General features: G+C 41.1%; 2 protein-coding genes and 1 non-coding gene across 9 annotated transcripts in view; 2 read left to right on the forward strand and 1 right to left on the reverse strand.

Moving 5' to 3' along the window:
* Positions 1 to 44: 44 nt before the first annotated feature.
* tex10 (testis expressed 10) lies at positions 45 to 16,395 on the forward strand. Of its 5 annotated transcripts, none has more exons than XM_041792913.1 (16): positions 45 to 111; positions 458 to 660; positions 760 to 947; positions 1,050 to 1,376; positions 1,463 to 1,675; positions 1,798 to 2,050; positions 2,121 to 2,233; positions 5,067 to 5,314; positions 5,412 to 5,547; positions 6,325 to 6,494; positions 9,511 to 9,688; positions 10,467 to 10,686; positions 11,957 to 12,037; positions 12,143 to 12,327; positions 12,677 to 12,887; positions 15,932 to 16,394. In XM_041792913.1, exons 2-16 carry the CDS (start codon positions 478 to 480, stop codon positions 16,052 to 16,054), a joined length of 2,829 nt encoding a protein of 942 aa, XP_041648847.1. In that variant the 5' UTR covers positions 45 to 111; positions 458 to 477; the 3' UTR covers positions 16,055 to 16,394. The 5 variants fall into 5 exon arrangements, with proteins under 5 accessions (XP_041648847.1, XP_041648849.1, XP_041648848.1 ...); XM_041792915.1 differs by having other exon boundaries at positions 85 to 203; positions 15,932 to 16,395; XM_041792914.1 differs by having other exon boundaries at positions 87 to 227.
* trnat-ugu lies at positions 14,627 to 14,699 on the forward strand. The gene has a single exon. It is a non-coding gene; the product is annotated as a tRNA-Thr (tRNA).
* A 46-nt stretch (positions 16,396 to 16,441) lies between the features above and the next one.
* invs (inversin) overlaps positions 16,442 to 17,586 on the reverse strand; it is a 31,866-nt gene continuing 30,721 nt past the window's right edge. The window contains exons 18-19 of one of the 3 annotated variants that reach the window (XM_041792920.1): positions 17,168 to 17,254; positions 16,442 to 17,085 (exon numbers count right to left, since the gene is read on the reverse strand). In XM_041792920.1, coding sequence (XP_041648854.1) covers positions 16,970 to 17,085; positions 17,168 to 17,254 — 203 coding nt within the window. In that variant the 3' untranslated portion in view covers positions 16,442 to 16,969. Of the gene's footprint in view, positions 17,086 to 17,167; positions 17,255 to 17,586 lie in introns of those variants that run through there. The other 2 variants (XM_041792919.1, XM_041792921.1) reach the window with 2 other exon arrangements.

Genomic DNA, 17,586 nt, shown 5'->3' on the forward strand with positions numbered 1-17,586 from the left:
CAATCAGGTATTTAACGTCGTGGTCTCCGCAGCAGTTGAAGTCGGCACATCCAAAAGACTTTGTAAACATGTGCACACAGACCTGAAGGACCCAGCGCACAAGTGCGAGATGTATGAGGGCACAGTATTTTGTTGATGTATACATTTATAAATGTTAGCACAAGAAGTTGGGTGGGTATTTCATGCCGTGTGAGCCTCTGACGGTACCCAGGACTTTTTTGTTGCAAGTAAATTCAATAACCGTTATTCACCAGTGAGCGTAACGGTTAGCTACAAGCTATCTGGCATAACGCGAGCGGGCATGAATATTGCCTGTGTAGCTTCCCTCTTTCCTTTGTTTGTGCTGCTATATGTTTGTTTTCATGTTTCAGCTGCAGAATCAAAACCTATTAATGTTGTGAGTATGGCTTTGGTGAGATTTATTCATATCAATTTACCTGCATTTCTGACCACACAGACACCATATAGCCTGCAGTAATGAAGTCTAAGAAGAAGAAGAGACAGGATGACTTCCAGAAGGTGAAGTTAAAAGTTGGAAAGACGAAGCCCAAAGCCGATAATGCCACCATCACAAGTTTCCGCACAAAGGGGATTCATCTATCTGAACAGCTGAAGAGAGACACCAGTGGTCCTACCACCCACCGACAGCTTGGTATCAATGTAAGCCCCTCATCTATGCAACACTGTGTTAATTAAGTATCCTGCAGGCTTTCATTTCAATAGCCTCTGCCGTCTCTCATTTACCTCCTGTTTTACCAGGACCTCCTGTCCCAGCTCCATCATTACAATGCCAATGTGAAACACAGTGCCTTGTTGGGTTTGAGAGAGTTGCTGTCTCTAAATCCCTCTCTGTTAGACCAACATCTCTCTCGCCTGCTTTCTGAAGTGGCAGCTGTTTTTTCAGACAAGGATGGAAATGTTCGTGTGGCAGCTACCCGTGTGCTCAGGTCAGCCAAGAATTTGTGAAAACACATAAACACAGTATAGATTAAGTCTTGAATGTTATTCCTTGGTCTCTTAAGCTGTGTCATTTCTGGCATGTCTTGCAGGTTCATTGCACAGTCTGTGCCTGCAGAACGCGTATCTCCATTTTTCCCCCTCCTCAGTGCCCACCTGTCTTGTGCCATGACACACATCGAGCCAGGCATCCAGGAGGATGCTATGAAGGTTCTTGATGTGTTGCTGGAGCACTACCCTGCGCTTCTTGCAGCAAGGTCTGCAGTACTCCTCACTAACTTCCTGGAGTTGATCTCTCACAAACAAAGCAGTAGTAGTGCCAAAAAGACGCAGGATGCAAAGGGACGGACATGGGCACTTTCCGTAAACCCGAGCAGGACTGTGACAAGCCAGCAGTGGCGTCTTTCTGTTCTTTCCAGGTTTGACCCTTGTAACTGAAGATACTGAGTGCATTTGTTGAATAATAATTCTTTTTGCTAAACCTTTTTTGCCATTTGTATTTCAGGCTTGGACGGTTTCTGCAGGCTGTGGTTGAGGAGAGACCAATGGAAGAGAGTGATAATTTTACCCAAAATGAAGGAGTGTTTGGCTCAAGTGGAGAGGGCACACTCACTCCTCTCTATCTCAACTGGGAAGAGCTCTCCTACAACAAGGTTGGAGTCAGGCTGTATGAGCATTCTGGCGCCAAACCAACTCCACGGTCTACCTTTAAACTCAGGTAAGATACAAAATAGTCCCTGAAAAACAAGGAATAGACACCAGCAATCCGTGTAAAAAATCAATCATGCTTCAGTTGAATAATAATATTCATTGATTCATTTTCACACTTTATTTTATTAGACCAGAGGTGGAGCCTGCACCCACAGTTGGCGAGTGTCTGGACTCATCTGATTCTGTTCAGAGCTTTGCATCCACCCTGGTGCCTCTTCTGTTAGAGGTTTGGGTTGAAGCCAGTACCAGTGACTGTCCCTGGAACAGCAGTGAGGGCACTCACCTGCTCACCCCAGATGCAATGTCGGTGATGTTCCAGGTGTTGTCTATTCTGCAGCTACTCAGAAAACTGGCGCCACAGCAGGAGCACCGGGATGCACTGGTACAAAGAACTTCTCTCTTTTTTCCTTTTCTAATAGAATAAATGATAACAACTCTCTATCTTTTCATAGGATGCATGGTTTTATAAAGAATACCTGGGAGAGTTTAAACAACACTTCATGAAAAACTTCCCCTATGGTGCTCGGGATACACCCAAACACAGAAAGAAGGTTGATCTTAAAAGGTGAGGAATATCAGTGCTTACATATGAAGCAAACATCCTTCTTCATCATCATTTTTATTTATATTAAAGTGTGGAGAACTTTCAATTAGAGCCTGATTGATCGGCAGGCCGATTAATCGGGCTGATTATAGCGTATCACAGATTAATCAACATCGGCAAATATGTAGCCGATATATTAACTTTTTGCTGTGCAGGGATTCTTTCGCTCTGTGTGTCCCTGCTGAACTCAGCCCGAGTGCCTGGCCCTTCCCCCTCAGACACAAGTGAGTTCAGCAGCAGCTCTCCCCCACTCAGTGTTGCCAACTTAGAGACTTAGTCACAATATTTAGCGATTTTTCAGGCCCCTCTAGTGACTCTTTTTCAAAAAAGCGACTAGTGACAAATCTAGCAACTTTTTCTGGTGTTATTGGAGAGTTTTGGAGACTCTGATGTGAAAGCATGTATCGTTGTTGCTCTTCTCAGTGAGCAGCGGGTGCTGCTGTGGGCCCCTCCCTGTCCCTAAGCACTCACAGGCAGACCAGTCCTTGCACAGCAGTCCCTGTTGCAGTTGGACTCACTTGGCTGCCGTTTTTTGTTGCTTGCGTGTGCCGCACGTGTCAGCTCCGGTTCCTGTCGGAGCGGCTTTCACACAGGGCATGAGTTTTCTGCCTGTCAGCTGAATCTCCCTGCTCTCAAAGCCCTGTCCTTCTTCATAAGTTTTACCTCAATAAACCCCCCTAAAAGCGACTTGATTCAGTGTACAGTGGAAGTTTGTGAGGAACTATTCAAAATAAAAGCATTCTGTAAAAGTGAACTGAGTTTCTCTATAGAAATGCTAAACCGGGAGTTTACTTTGAAAAGCACAAACCAGAAAAGCATTCATACTGTGTTTATCTTTCCTGTGAAATATTCTACCAGTGTGGAGACAGAAAGTTGCACTAATAGTAGATCTTTAGAGAACAACTCTATTAAACAGGCGCATTTAAGCTTGTGGCCTTCCTCGGGGTTATCAAGAAACACATTATAAACATATTCTATGTGCATATTTTCCACAATGATGTAAATATGGCTCTCCATTTATCATTTTCCTGTCTAATATGGTCCACAGCCACAATATAAGACTATTATACAGTGTTTCAATGTTGTTTAAGTTGCATCTTAATGAATAAACAAAGATAAATGCAACTGTTAATTCACATGTCCACATTTGTGTTCATGTACAATATACACTGCCTGGCCACACAAAAAGTCACCACCAAAAAAAGGTCACTCACTCTAATATTTCGTTGGACCAACTTTAGCTTTGATTACAGCACGCATTCGCTGTGGCATTGTTTCAATAAGCTTCTGCAATGTCATAAGATTTATTTCCATCCAGTGTTGCATTAATTTTTCACCAAGATCTTGTATTGATGATGGGAGAGTCTGACCACTGTGCAAAGCCTTCTCCAGAACATCCCAAAGATTCTCAATGGGGTTAAGGTCTGGACTCTGTGGTGGCCAATCCATGTGTGAAGATGATGTCTAATGCTTCCTGAACCACTCTTTCACAATTTGTGCCTGATGAATCCTGGCATTGTCATCTTGGAATATGCCCGTGCCATTAAGGAAGAAAAAATCCATTGATGGAATAACCTGGTCATTTAGTATATTCAGGTAGTCAGCTGACCTCATTCTTTGGGCACATAATGTTGCTGAACCTAGACTTGACCAACTGCAGCAACCCCAGATCATAGCACTGCCCCCACAGGCTTGTACAGTAGGCACTAGGCATGATGGGTGCATCACTTCACCTGCCTCTCTTCTTACCCTGATGCGCCCATCACTCTGGAACAGGGTAAATCTGGACTCATCAGACCACATGACCTTCTTCCATTCCTCCAGAGTCCAATCTTCATGCTCCCTAGCAAACTGAAGCTGTTCAGTCCCAATCCCTTGAGTTCCCTTCGCATTGTGCGTGTGGAAATGCTCTTACTTTCACTATTAAACATACCCCTGAGTTCTACTGTTGTTTTTCTTCAATTTGATTTGGCCAATTGTTTAAGTGATCGCCGATCATGATCATTCAGGATTGTTTTCCGACCAGATTTCTTCCTGGAATACAGTGGTTCCCCACTATCCTTCCAGTTTTTAAAAATGCGTTGGACAGTTCTTAACCCAATTTTAGTAGTTTCTGCAATCTCCTTAGATGTTTTCTCTGCTTGATGCATGCCAATAATTTGACCCTTCTTAAACAGACTAACATCTTTTCCATGACCACAGGATGTGTCTTTGGACATGGTTGTTTAAGAAATGAGAAGTTACTCATTGCATCAGCTGGGGTTAAATAACTTGTTGCCAGCTGAAAGATAATCGCCCATGCAGTAATTATCCAATAGGAGGCTCATACCTATTTGCTTAGTTAAATCCAGGTGGCGACTTGTTTTTTGGCCAGGCAGTGTATATCCTGTGTATATCAATGTTCTTCTTTCATATATCGGCCGATATATCAGTTATTGGCCGATATATTGGATATTGGCTTTATTAGCCCCCAATATCGGTATCAGTATCGGCATCGCCCCCAAAAATCCCATATCGGTGGGCTCTACTTTCAGTTTTGTTGAATTTGATGACCCTTCTGTGGAAAAGTGCTAAATTTGTCTTGTGTATGTGTAAGCCGTGTCTTGAAGAAAAATTTCCTCTTTCTTTACTTAAATGGTCTACCAACATATTATCTATTGGGAAAGGTGTGGCTTTGCTTTTGCTCCAGTCTATACATGTATAATGCAACAGTGTAACTAAAACTACCAGAGCTACTGTATTATTTTCTGTTTTAACTATCATACTGTTATCTATAATGCTACCTTTCCTGTAGGAGTAAGCAGACTGCAGCTGTGCCAGGATTGACAGTGGAGCCCCTGGCCCTAAACATCACACTTTGCCAGGTCATGGTGTCCCTAAGCCAGAGGCAGGGAGTTGGCCGAGAGACAGATGGAGACTGGCTGACACCTCTGAGGTCGTTTGTTCGAGACACTCTGAGCAGCGGAGTGAAACTGAGTTACAAACAGCTCCATATGCTTCTGGGTACAGTGTGGAAGATGGTTCTCACACAGAGGAGTAAAAGTGAGTAACGAGGTTTCACACAAAAATGTTAAAGAATTAAGTGTCTGTTAACATTAATCATTTAACCATTGCTCTGGGTGTGTTTGTATTGGAGCAGCAGTGACAGAGGAACTGTTGGCAGCTGTGTATGTGTACTACAAGCAGAGGAACCTGACTCTACAGCCACGATCTCTGCTGCTGTCTTTCTACAGCAAACTCTACCTGCAGGAGCAAGGACACACACACATAGCAAGGTAAACGTATCTTTTGCTCTTTTCAACATGTGGGGCCTTCATACTATAGATTGTCCTTGGGTTGAACATAATTATAGCATTAGCTCCCTATAAAAGAGTACAAATTTGAAATGTATTGTATTCTATGACTACGTTAACTTTCACAAGATGAGTCACATTAAAATATTTTACTGTCAATACAGTGGATACATGATTGTCTGCAATTATGTGGAAATAAAATAATTTAATTTATCTGATTTGCATCATTAATTGGCAAACACAAGAATTAGAAAGGTTAAAATGTTATTTTGTTTTTTAATTCTTCATATACTATATTTTATAGAATCAAAGTTTTTTTTTTCTTAAAAGTGGGACCCTTAGGAGTGTCTGCAAGGATTTTTCTCATTTTAAAGTTATAAGAACACACCAATAACTGCTTAAGTAGCGATTTGATCCCTCAGTCAACCTTAGTAAGAGTTTATAGCCATATACTGTACAGTGTAAATAAGGAAATATTTTATTCAGGCTTAACATGAGCCCTTTCTGAAAATGCGTACCTTATTTGTGCTCATAATTTAAGTGGAAGCAGACAAATACAAGCTCAGTGTTCAGATCTTCTGGTCTGCTTTCTAGGTAGGTCTGTAATAAACACAGATCTGCAAATATTCTTGCACACAGTCGGTCTACTGAGATTCAAATAAATCAGCTTAGGATAATAACCTCCTGTTGAATGATTTATGTCCAGACTCATGATGCTGTTCTGTAACTGTCTCTCTCTTGCTCTCTCTCTCTCTGCAGGAGTAAGGTGCTTTGCTGTTGGTTGGCATCACTTCCTGTGCAGTTGTCCCAGCTCGGCCATCGTAACCCCGCTCTCTCTGCACGACTCATCCTGTCCATCCAGGCTGCTGCTTCCAGGGGAAACAAAGACCTGCTCAACAGTCTGCATACACATGCTTGCAAGCTCTATGGTAAGAGAAAAACTATGGAACAGTGATCATAGCAATTAAAGTTTTTATGAACAGCTTTTTTTGTAACATAAGATGTTATTTACATTAGATTTACACACTTTTAGTCAGTGCTGGCTATGCAAAGACAGGAAAATTACTTATGTGGTAGCCCTTTATTCAATAGGGAAAGAGGTGGGAAATTGGAAACTTTCAGCCCTAAGATTTTTATGGAGGATACTGAACATTTTCTCTGTTTTGAATTATTAGTTATCAATTCCATGCTCCCAACTTTGTGGGAACAGTGTGGGGATTGCCCCTTCCTGTTCCAACACGACTGTGCACCAGTACACAAAGCAAGGTCCATAAAGACATGGATGAGAGAGTTTGGTGTGGATGACCTTGACTGGCCTGCACAGAGTCCTAACCTCAACCTGATAGAACACCTTTTGGATGAATTAGAGCGGAGACTGAGAGCCAGGCCTTCTCGTCCAACATCAGTGTGTGACCTCACAAATGCGCTTCTGGAAGAATGGTCGAAAATTCCCATAAACACACTCCTAAACCTTGTGGAAAGCCTTCCCATGAGAGTTGAAGCTGTTATAGCAGCAAAGGGTGGACCAGCGTCATATTAAACCCTATGGATTAAGAATGGGATGTCACTTAAGTTCATATGCGAGTCAAGGCAGGTGAGCAAATATTTTTTGGCAATATAGTGTGTTGTCATTATATCCTCCTACTAAGAGCAAACATTAAACATGGACAATAAAACATCTGAAGACATAGAACACATACTCTAGTCTAGACCAATATCACAGCTGCATTGATGAACTTGGCAAGAAATTAACAGCATATTTTATTGTCTAGCTGTTATTAGTTCAAATTAGACCTATGATGACCTTTTCCTTCCTTTAATTAATTATTTTCTCATATCTGGCATGCCTGAGAGTTCAAGATGTAATATTTAGTAAATGATAAATGAGCATGTAATGTTCTTCTAGTCAGTGTTAATACTGCACAGATACACACATTTACACACATTTATACTGCCTCAATCCACAATCACACACTGATGGCAAAGGCTGCTATGTAGAGTGGTCATCAGTATTAACACATTCCATTCATAAGCATCCATACACATTTGCACACCTCTGTACCAGCAGGGGGAGCAATTTGGGATGAATTGTCTTGCCAAGGGCACACACGACATGGGACACAGTTGCCCTATTAAGTGTAGTACACGGCTTCAGTCCTTAGACTTTGTTCTGTTGTAGGATGATAAATGTAAAGCACTAATGCCTGTTATGGTCACATATTTCACATGAAAATCAAACAGAAACATAAAGTGTTTGTCAGTCTCTCTTCCCTTCAATTGATCTGCTCACAGACCAATGTGATCTAGAGCTCTGAGTGGTGAGTAGGAAAGCGTTTCATACAGGTTGATCTCCTATCCTCAAAATAACCATTTCCTGAGCAGGTTTAGTGTTGAGCATAAGATACTGGGGGGAACTTCCCCAGGGAAGACGTGAACTACTTTTGTGTACAGAGTTGCACATAAAGAAGTTGCAACTACACAACCCACACATATTACACATACCCATGTTGCACATTTTCTTATAGAAATACTAAAGAAAATGATCATAATAAATAGAAATGAGGAAAAGATGAAGTGTAACCAGATAAATGAAACATGTGTAGCATGTCTGAACAACAGAGAGTAATTTCCCCTTGATGGATTAATAGAAGATGTCTTGACTGAAAATCCTTCAGTGCTTCTGACTGCCTGGTTTGATTTGCTCAATATCCGTTCATTTTTTAGGGATGCATAATACTATCGACATGATACCAATACAGACTAATATTAGTGAAAAAATTTGACATATTTTATCGGCAGACATGAAGATTTCTGCTGATATTTGTAGTGGAATAATCAACATATCTGCAGTATATATCATATATTGGCCTTAAATATTGACAAAAGGTACAGCTGCACCATGAAGTATAGGTGGTTGCCTAGGTCCCAGGGCATTTGAGGGGGGCCACCTTGAGCCCTGGACATTTTGAATGAAGCCCCAAACGTAAAACAACTACAAGACTGTCTACTTTGGTGCTCCTCTTTCAGCTTTACTTTACTCAGCCTGTCTTCACACCATAGTGTGAAGACAGGCTTATATAAGTTTGGAATAAGTTTGGAAATGTCTACATATCTGATAACCTTTTTATGCATCCCTATGTATGTTTTTTAACAGTGTATGATTTCCATCTAAGACCGACACACAAGGTGAAAATTTGCACTTGCTCTCAGTTTGTGTTACAAGTAGCATTTGATACATGCTAGTTTTGCTATGTCATGTAGAACAAACCTCCCCTCTCAAGGTCCAACTGCTGTGTAAACTCTGCAAACTTGCAGATCTGTGAGTGGAACGTTAAACTAGTCGTCGTGTGGTTTGGGAAACTTTTAGAAGTATACTGCTGATGGAGTTTGAGAAGCAAACACCTGGCCTTTTCTTTTTCCAATCACATCCCAGATAAAAAATGTTAAAAGCTAAACTGCACAGTCAGTAGTGACTCCAAAGTTTCCCCGGGGGGGGGGGGGCGGGGGGCGATAGAGCTCCATGTTTCAAACCATTAGGACTTTATGAAACTGAACTTCATCTGAAGCTTGAATTAGACCATGTCTAGTTCTCTGAATATGTCCAAATAATGAGGCTGGTGTGTTACAAAGGGGCCTGGAAGGGAGGGGGTGGGCATATGGATAGAAACTGCCGCAGAACCAGCAAGTCTGCATCACAAGACTCCTTTTGTCTGAAGTCTTCTGACATCAGCATGTGCGTCAGAGAAAGAACACGACACACACTATCTGAGCCCTCACTATAAGCTATGTCTGTCTGTCTTTTTCTTTTTTTTTACTTGTCTGATACCAGGCCAGTTATCCTGTATCGATTAATCTTCTTTGCCCAGAGGGTGCAGTTAATTTCTGTGCAGTGCATTTCTGTCCATATTTAATTACATGTACAGTGTGGTATCTCTGTGTGTAAAGATCCACAGGAGGGAGTTGTGGTTCTGTTACCAGCAGAGTCCCAGCAGCAAATGGTGCAGCTGCTCTATTTCCTGCCCAAGATGTCCCAGTCCCTGTTGGCCAACCTGAGCTGCTGCTGCACTGCTGGACGGATCTCTGCCAGCCTTGCTGCCTCTCTGATACGTATCATCCACTTTAGGTGAGATTCAAACTCTGATTCCCCCACTGTCAGGTCTCATGAACTCAGTTTGTTTCCAGACGAGGATGTTCGTTACTCTTCGATTAAAAAGCTTGACAGGCATTCTACAGTGGAAGATCTATTCCTTGCCACCACCAGATGGCAGTGTTGCACTTCCAAACACAACCCTCAGCTGAAATTGAAACATATCAGGTGTCTTACTGGCCCGTTGACAGGTGCTGATGTAGAAGCCCAGTGTGTTGATATTTTCTAACTGATTACAACAAATGGTTATTTTCTATTATGCACCCACAGCTTACCTTGGGTGTGTGATCTTCTGCCTGTTTCAGTGGGGCAGTGTTATACAAACTTTCAGCTGAGGAAATGCTGAGTAAATTGGAATTAGAAGTGAGTGTGTTTAATGGGAATAACACAAAGAGCTCTTTTGGCGCAAGAATGCAGTGTCGTCACAGAATAGGAGTTTTGTGTCTGCATGTGCGTGCTGGGCTTCGTAATGTTTGCTCTCATTTCCTTCTGTAACAGATCTATCCTCCCCTTAAGTCAAGGGAGGGATATATGATAAGTGTGTGCCCTCAATGTTCTGCTGTTACAAAACCCAGCATCATGGGTAACTCAAAGTGATGCAGAAAGAATTTTATGCAGAAAAACGGAATTTAAAAATTGTAATGCTTTTTCCAAAATGCATTACAAAAAATCAAAGGATGACATTTAGTTCTTAGAAAAAGCCTGTGTTTGACACAAAGATATGATGTCTGTAATTGTATAATCTGTTCTCCAGGTCATCTCTGAGTGGCTGGTCCATTGGGTGTCAGGAAGCAGCTCTGCAGGATGTGGACTACATCAGCTTCCTGTTCTCCACACTGACAGGCTTTTCATCTGACAGGCTTGCATCCCTGCAGGAGGACGAGGACGATTACCTGCCTCCGACCCCTCTGTCACCCCTAAGCCTCTACCCCACACCACTCGAGCAGTTCACACATCACTGGGATGTTGTGGAGGTGCGTTTACGTTTAACTCTTACCAAAGTTGGTGCTGATCAGAGAACTTTGATGAAGTATTGAAAAAAAATGTGAGAGAGAGGAGGACAAGCAGAAAAGACAATGCTTGGAAATTGAAAAGTTTTGATATTCTGGACACAGCAGTGGTCGTTCAGGCCCCCCTGGTGCCTCGCTGTCTCTCATCGAGAGCTCAGAGGGTGGAAGCTGTATCGTTGCACTCCGGCTGAGGGGGGAACCTTTATCGCGTTGCGCAGGTTGGAGATGCATGGTTATCGGGCATAGTGGATATGCACAAATGCTAATGAGAGCCCATGGCATGATGGGAGTGTGACATTTCTACACAGAAATTACAGTTAACGTTACTATGCCCTGGGGCAAGAGTGTGTGAGTGTGTGAACAAGTGGGGGGGCTTCTAATCACTAATTCAGCTCCTCAATTAAGCCCTCAGATCCTGCCCCTCTCATCTCCCTGTCCGAGTCAATCACAGGCGAGTGGCGGGGAAGAGGAAGGGGGGATATGTGGTGGCGAAAGGGGAAGGAGGGGGAAGGCATTAAGGGACGGACTCTGTCAACTCCGTTTCAACTAATGAGACGGGATTGTTTTTAATGACGGGGAGAATGCCAACAGGTGCAGCGCTCTGACACACACTGGCTCGCTCTCACTTCTACACTTCAGCACACTCACACACAAATCAAATTGATAAAAGCTAATGAGAAATTTGATTAGGATTTGAAGTTAATGAGGAAACACTGCCTTATTTTTTACTTTTACAAAGTTTCTGGCATATTCTTGGGTGTAAACTGCATCTTTTCCACATCACTGTGAGAATAAAGTCTCCAGATAGGAATTTAGAAATACCGTGGCTTATTTTTTTGTGCTTTAAGCAATTTAAATGGAGGTTAACACTGTTTGAGATGAAAGGTGTTCCTTACATTTCTGAATGTGTCACTTCATACTGGCACAGCTGCAGTTAGATGTCCCACTCCTGCCATTATTTTACTTTAATCATGAAACAATGATGGGACAATGACTCCATGACTGAAAATCATAAGAACTATGACAAGTCTGAAATTTTGTAAATCCTCAATTGATAAGATAAAACTGTCAATTTATTAAATTAAATGCAAGAATCACTTGTTAAAAGTAAAAGGTTTGAGCTATGCTGATCATTACATTGCTAAAATAAAATTATTGCAAAAGGATTGTAATGAAAAGGCACATATGCTGGATACAAGTTCATTTTTTGATGATGTTACGATTTCATTTGTAGGAAGTCTGCCACAGTCTGGAGACCCTGGGTTCAAAGTCTCAGTGCTTTGACATCTTGCAAAATGGCATTTGCAAATACCTGGTAAGAAATTGCTGGAATAATCTTAAATCCTTTAGTTTAAATCATAAAATGTATTTATTTTTCATTTCTACTGCTGCCTTTTTAAGAAAAAGTTGTTTCTTTCAGACAAAGTTGGGGGTTGTGCCTGACAGTATGGCAGCTGGGCTGCTCAGAGCTGTATCCAGACTAATGGATCTGTCCGTTCTGCCCATCGAGCCTGTGCTGCGCTTTTTGTCTCAGTGCTGCCTCAGCCTGCTGGTTCTGCTCATCACCCTGCAGCAAGAACTGCCAGCTGAAACCAACCACAAAAGGTAGAGAGATCAAACTCTATTGATCTGTTTTTTAAAATAATAAGTAAAATAATAAGAAATATGAATGTCGTCAAGCCAAAACCTATCTCCAAAATCACCACTCTTTAGGGATTGAAAAAAAGCAGTATTTTTCCAATTATTTAACAATAATTGGTCATAGCCAGCATGTTTTTGACACTTTCTATTGCCTTGGATTTGTTAAAACTCACAAACAGAGGTGAAAGATGGCCAAAAGCACTGATTTATGAAACAAAATTAAAATAATGAACAATGGAGATACAAAGTTTGGCCCAGCAATATTTAGGCTCTGTTAACAGAAATGCAAAACACCCTTATATCACATGTGCAGGGAGGCCATTTGGGGTGCGTGCGTGTCAGCGTTGAGCACTGTCCCTCGCCTGCTGCGGATGGTTCTGCAGTTATTGCGAGTTGGAGATCTGAGCGAGGATGAGCTTCCACAGCTGGGACAGATCCTTTCCATGCTGCTTCAGCACACACCGATCCAAAACCAGCTGCTGGCCAACGCCGCTCTGCTTCAAGAAATCATACAACAGCTAACGGTAAGCAGAGCTCAGGGTTTCATCCGCTGTTCGATTTCTGTGAGAACTGGGATTTTGTGGGCAGGGTTTGCAAAAGACATCAAAGGGGTTAACACACAAAACAGTTAAACCATTAGGTGGTTTTCTAGTTTCCCTCTTCAACGCAGTTCTACCAGACTAGCTCTAAGTCTTTAACGGAAATTGTTGCAATTACAAATATTTTTGATATACACGTGTTTATGATCATTTATGTGCATTGGAACAACACAAAAAAGCAGAAGAAAAAAAGCCAAAATTGACATAATTTTATACAAAACTCAAAAATAGGCTGGACAAAATTGTTGGCATCCTCAACTTAATATTTGGTTGCACACCCTTGGGAAAAAATAACTGAAACCAATTGCTTCCTGTAACCATCAACAAGCTTCTTACACCTCTCAACTGGAATTTTGGACCACTCTTCTTTTGCAAACTGCTCCAGGTCTCTCAGATTTGAAGGGTGCCTTCTTGCAACAGCAATTCTGAAATCTCTTCATAGGTGTTCACTTGGATTTATACTCATCAGGACTCATTGCTAGCCACTTCAGAACTCTCCACCGCTTTGTCTCCAACCATTTCTTGGTGCTTTTTGAGGTATGTTTGGGGTCATTGTCCTGCTGGAACACCCATGACCTCTGACGCAGACCCAGCTTTGTGACACTAGGCCCTACATTGTGGCCCAAAATCTTTTGATAGTCTCCAGATTTCATGATTCCTTGCACACAGTCAAGGCACCCAGTGCCAGAGGCAGCAAAACAACCCCAAACATCTTTGAACCTCCACCATGTTTGACTGTAGGTACTGTGTTCTTTTCATTGTAGGCCTCATTCTGTTTTCTGTAAACAGCAGAATGAGTTGTTTTTCCAAAAAGCTCTACCTTAGTCTCATCTGTCCACAAAATGTTCTCCCAGAAGGATTGAGGCTTACTCGGGTACATTTTAGCAAACTCCAGTCTGGCTTTTTATGTCTCTTTGTCAGCAGTGGGGTTCTCCTCGGTCTCCTGCCATAGCGCTTCATCTTATTCAGATGACGACGTACGGTCAAAGTTCCATAGGTTATAAACTTCTTGATTATATTACGCACAGTGGACAAAGAAATTTCAAGATCTCTGGAGATGGTCTTGTAACCTTGAGATTGTTCATATTTTTCCACAATTTTGCTTTTTAAGTCCTCAGACAATTCTTGGCTCTTCTTTCTCTGCTCCATGCTTGGTATGACACACAGCGGCACACAACACAAAGGTTGAGTCAACTTTTATACACTCTAACTGGCTTCAGGTTTGATTTCTGTATTGCCAGCACCTGTTACTGCCACAGGTGAGTTTAAATGAGCATCACATGCTTGAAATAAAATGATTTACCCACAGTTTTAAAAGGGTGGCGTTAATTTTGTCTGGCCCATTTTTGAGTTTTGTGTAAAATTATGTCAATTTTGGCTTTTTTCTAATGTTTTTTGGTGTTGTTCCAATGCACATAAAGGAAATAAACGTGTATAGCAAAAACATTTGTAATTGCAACAGTTTCTAGGAGAAATGGTGTGTTTTCTGGAAAATAATGGGTGCAAATACTTTTGTCCATGACTGTATGATTGTCTAAGGTAAGTCATTAACTGACTCTCTGCACACAACACTCCTGGAACTGGTCCATCTAGTCTGACTCCACCTATGATTGTCTGAGGTGTAATCTTCATAACGTAAATCTGGTTTTATGGATTATAACACAGGCTTCATAGCTCAGTGGTAAGAGCACTGGTCTTGTAAACCAGGGGTCGTGAGTTCGAACCTCACTGGAGCCTAAATATTGCCAATTATGTATCTTTTGGGACCAAAAATAAACAAGTATATTGATAGAAAATGCCCATTAAAACAAAGGAAGTACCTAACATTAATTCAATCTTTGACAGGTATTTCAGAGAGGCAGCTTAACCATGTAAACACTCTTCTTATAGAGTATGTTGTAAGTTATATTTATTTTTTTTGCAGTGAAATACAAATAATCATGATTTTTAACTCATGGGACCAAAATTATGTGTTAAATAGTTAACACAGCCCAGACTATAAACAATGTACAGGGATGAGTTTTAAATATGCGAAATTAGTGCTGTTACTCGATTAAAAAAATTAATCAAGTTAATCATGTCACTACACTGTGATTAATCATGATTAATGACAGCATTTTTAAAAAAAAGTTTAAGTATATTTTTATTTTTTTTAGATTTTTAAAGGTTGTTATTATCAAGTGTTTTATTTTTATTCTTTTTATCTTATGTACACTACATTGAAAGTGCTGATCTGAGTTGTTTTTAATACCACTATCAACACTTTCTATTGTTGGTGGAAAGACAAAATGAGGGCAAATATTTAAACTTCAGGTGGTCTTAGCTGAGTAGTGCTTGAGTTAAAAAGCTGTGATTCAGTCTGTCACATCTATTGTATATCCCTCAAATATAAACACATATTCACACTGTATTTATTGAAGTTTCTAATCAAAAACTACATTTTCCCACTTTTATGCCAATTCCACTGTGGTTTTCTACTCTGTATTAATATTGTTAACAAACAGGACTTGCTCAAAGTTTGGGAGCATTTTTCAGCATTTATCTGAGCAGCTGAAGAAGAAAACTGTCCTGAAGCAGCTTAGCAGAGTGGTATGACCATGGCTTGATCCCATGCTGTTGTTACAGTCTTTGCGAACATTAGCAAAGATGTTTATCTTTTTATAATCTTGGTTTTATCTTAACTAACATTAGCCAGTTTTTTAAAAAGAAAATTGCCCTTAAATAGACCTGGGTCTGTCTCCTCACTCATCACTGCTGGCTGTGTCTGGCCCACCTCTCACCTCTTTACCCCCAGGCATGTAAACATCCGCGCTGGAGGACTACGGGAGCAAGTTGTGGTCAAACTTAGCCATATGATTAAATTGCGTTACTATTTTTTTAACACGTTAAGGTTTCAAGATTAATCACTAGCGCTAATACCCCTGTGTGAAATGCATATGTCAATTTAATTCCCTCTGTTTGTGTTTCAGAGGTATTCAAGAGGAGCAACCAGGGAGCAGTGGCTGACAGACCTTCTCTACTGTTACAGCGTCACTGTGACCCACGGGTCTTCTGCTCGTCGTGGAAACCTGGGCCTTCGAGACATGTACTGACCATCAGTTTACCCTCACTACATCTCACCTCATAGAAGACATACAGAACACTTACACAGCTCATTAGGGATGAGTCCATACATCTAAAATTTCTCAATGAAAGAACAGTTTATTAGTGTTTTTCAATCCTAGTGCATAAAAAAACTCAACATCCATGTTTTATACAACTGATTTTTCCGTGGCTTAAGCTGCTTCTTTATTGCTTTTTGTAAGCTTGTTAACAATCTGTCTTTATTCTTTGTCCTTTGACATTTGTTTCTGATTTTTGTCCAATGCTTAAAAAGGCACAAGGCAAAGTTTCTTTTAAAAAAGTGAAACTTAAAAGAAAAAAAAGCAAGCAAAATAAATGTAAACTTAAGTGAACCAGCATTTTGTGTTTGTTTTATTTTATTAATAAACAGTGAAACAACATCAGACACTGAGGTATACAGCTAAAACAACACAATATGGACTTTTTGTGCAAATGCATATCAGAGTGATTAAAAACTGCAGGTAAAAGCAAATATTTTTCCAGAGAGTGAAAGCACTTATAGACCAGACTGTTGTGTAATAGTGTGTGTGTGTGGCTCTGTGGCTGCAGGTGGGCTATCTGTATGACCGGCTGTTGATAGACCGCCTCATTCTCCACAACAGGAGGAAAGGTTATCTCAGTGTGTGTGCGAGAGCGGCGGAGAATGAAGGGGATGGCGTGTGTGTATGTTCCTTCCACAATGGATGAAAGGTTATCTTTTACACACAACATTTCTGTAGACTTAACCCCACCCTGTGAGGTCATGCCTCTGATGTCATATGGCTTAATTTTAGAAAGCTTGGCACACTGAGCGAACAATATGTGTAGTAATTCTATAGAGGTGAGGCTGCCAGCCAGCTGAGAAAACATCAAAGAACACTAAATGTGTGTTAGTGTGTGCGGTTTTAATGCTTCCCTCGACCTCTGCTCCCCTGTCCGGCGCTCTGCGGTCTTAGATGGTAGGAGAACTGCTTGGCTTGATTCACAGCCTCAGTTAGATGCACACAGTCTATACCGCTCACTGTAAAATCAACAAGTGGAGTGACCTTTTAGAGACTTTAAATGTTTTAAAACTGTGTGTTTGTATTTGTTTTTGCTCTTACATTGGCTCTGCGTGCGTAGAGGAAGGTCCAGAAAAAGCTGAGACTGAGAGCCTCGGAGTGAACGCCCTCGTCTGGCCATTGAGTTTCCTAGGACGGGAAAGAAAAGTAAAACGACAAATATTATTGTCATTTAGATTTGCATTTACATCTTGTGAGTTATTTCAACCATCAGGACACTCCTCTAACTGGTTCATCTAGTCAGTATCACCCATGGTTGTCCAGAGTGTAGTCTTCATAAGGTCAGTCTTGTTAAGGACGTCCTGACAAAAGCTTCATAGCTCAGTGGTTAGAGCACTGGTCTTGTAAACCAAGAGTTGTGACTTTAATCCTCCCTGAGACCTCAAAATGTGTTATTTTAATCATTCTAGGCAACAAACAAGCTTTCATTATATTTTTAAAAAGTCAAATAAATCAGGGAA

The sequence above is a fragment of the Cheilinus undulatus genome, linkage group 8, assembly GCF_018320785.1.
Source record: "Cheilinus undulatus linkage group 8, ASM1832078v1, whole genome shotgun sequence".
Classification (NCBI taxonomy): Eukaryota; Metazoa; Chordata; class Actinopteri; order Labriformes; family Labridae; genus Cheilinus; species Cheilinus undulatus.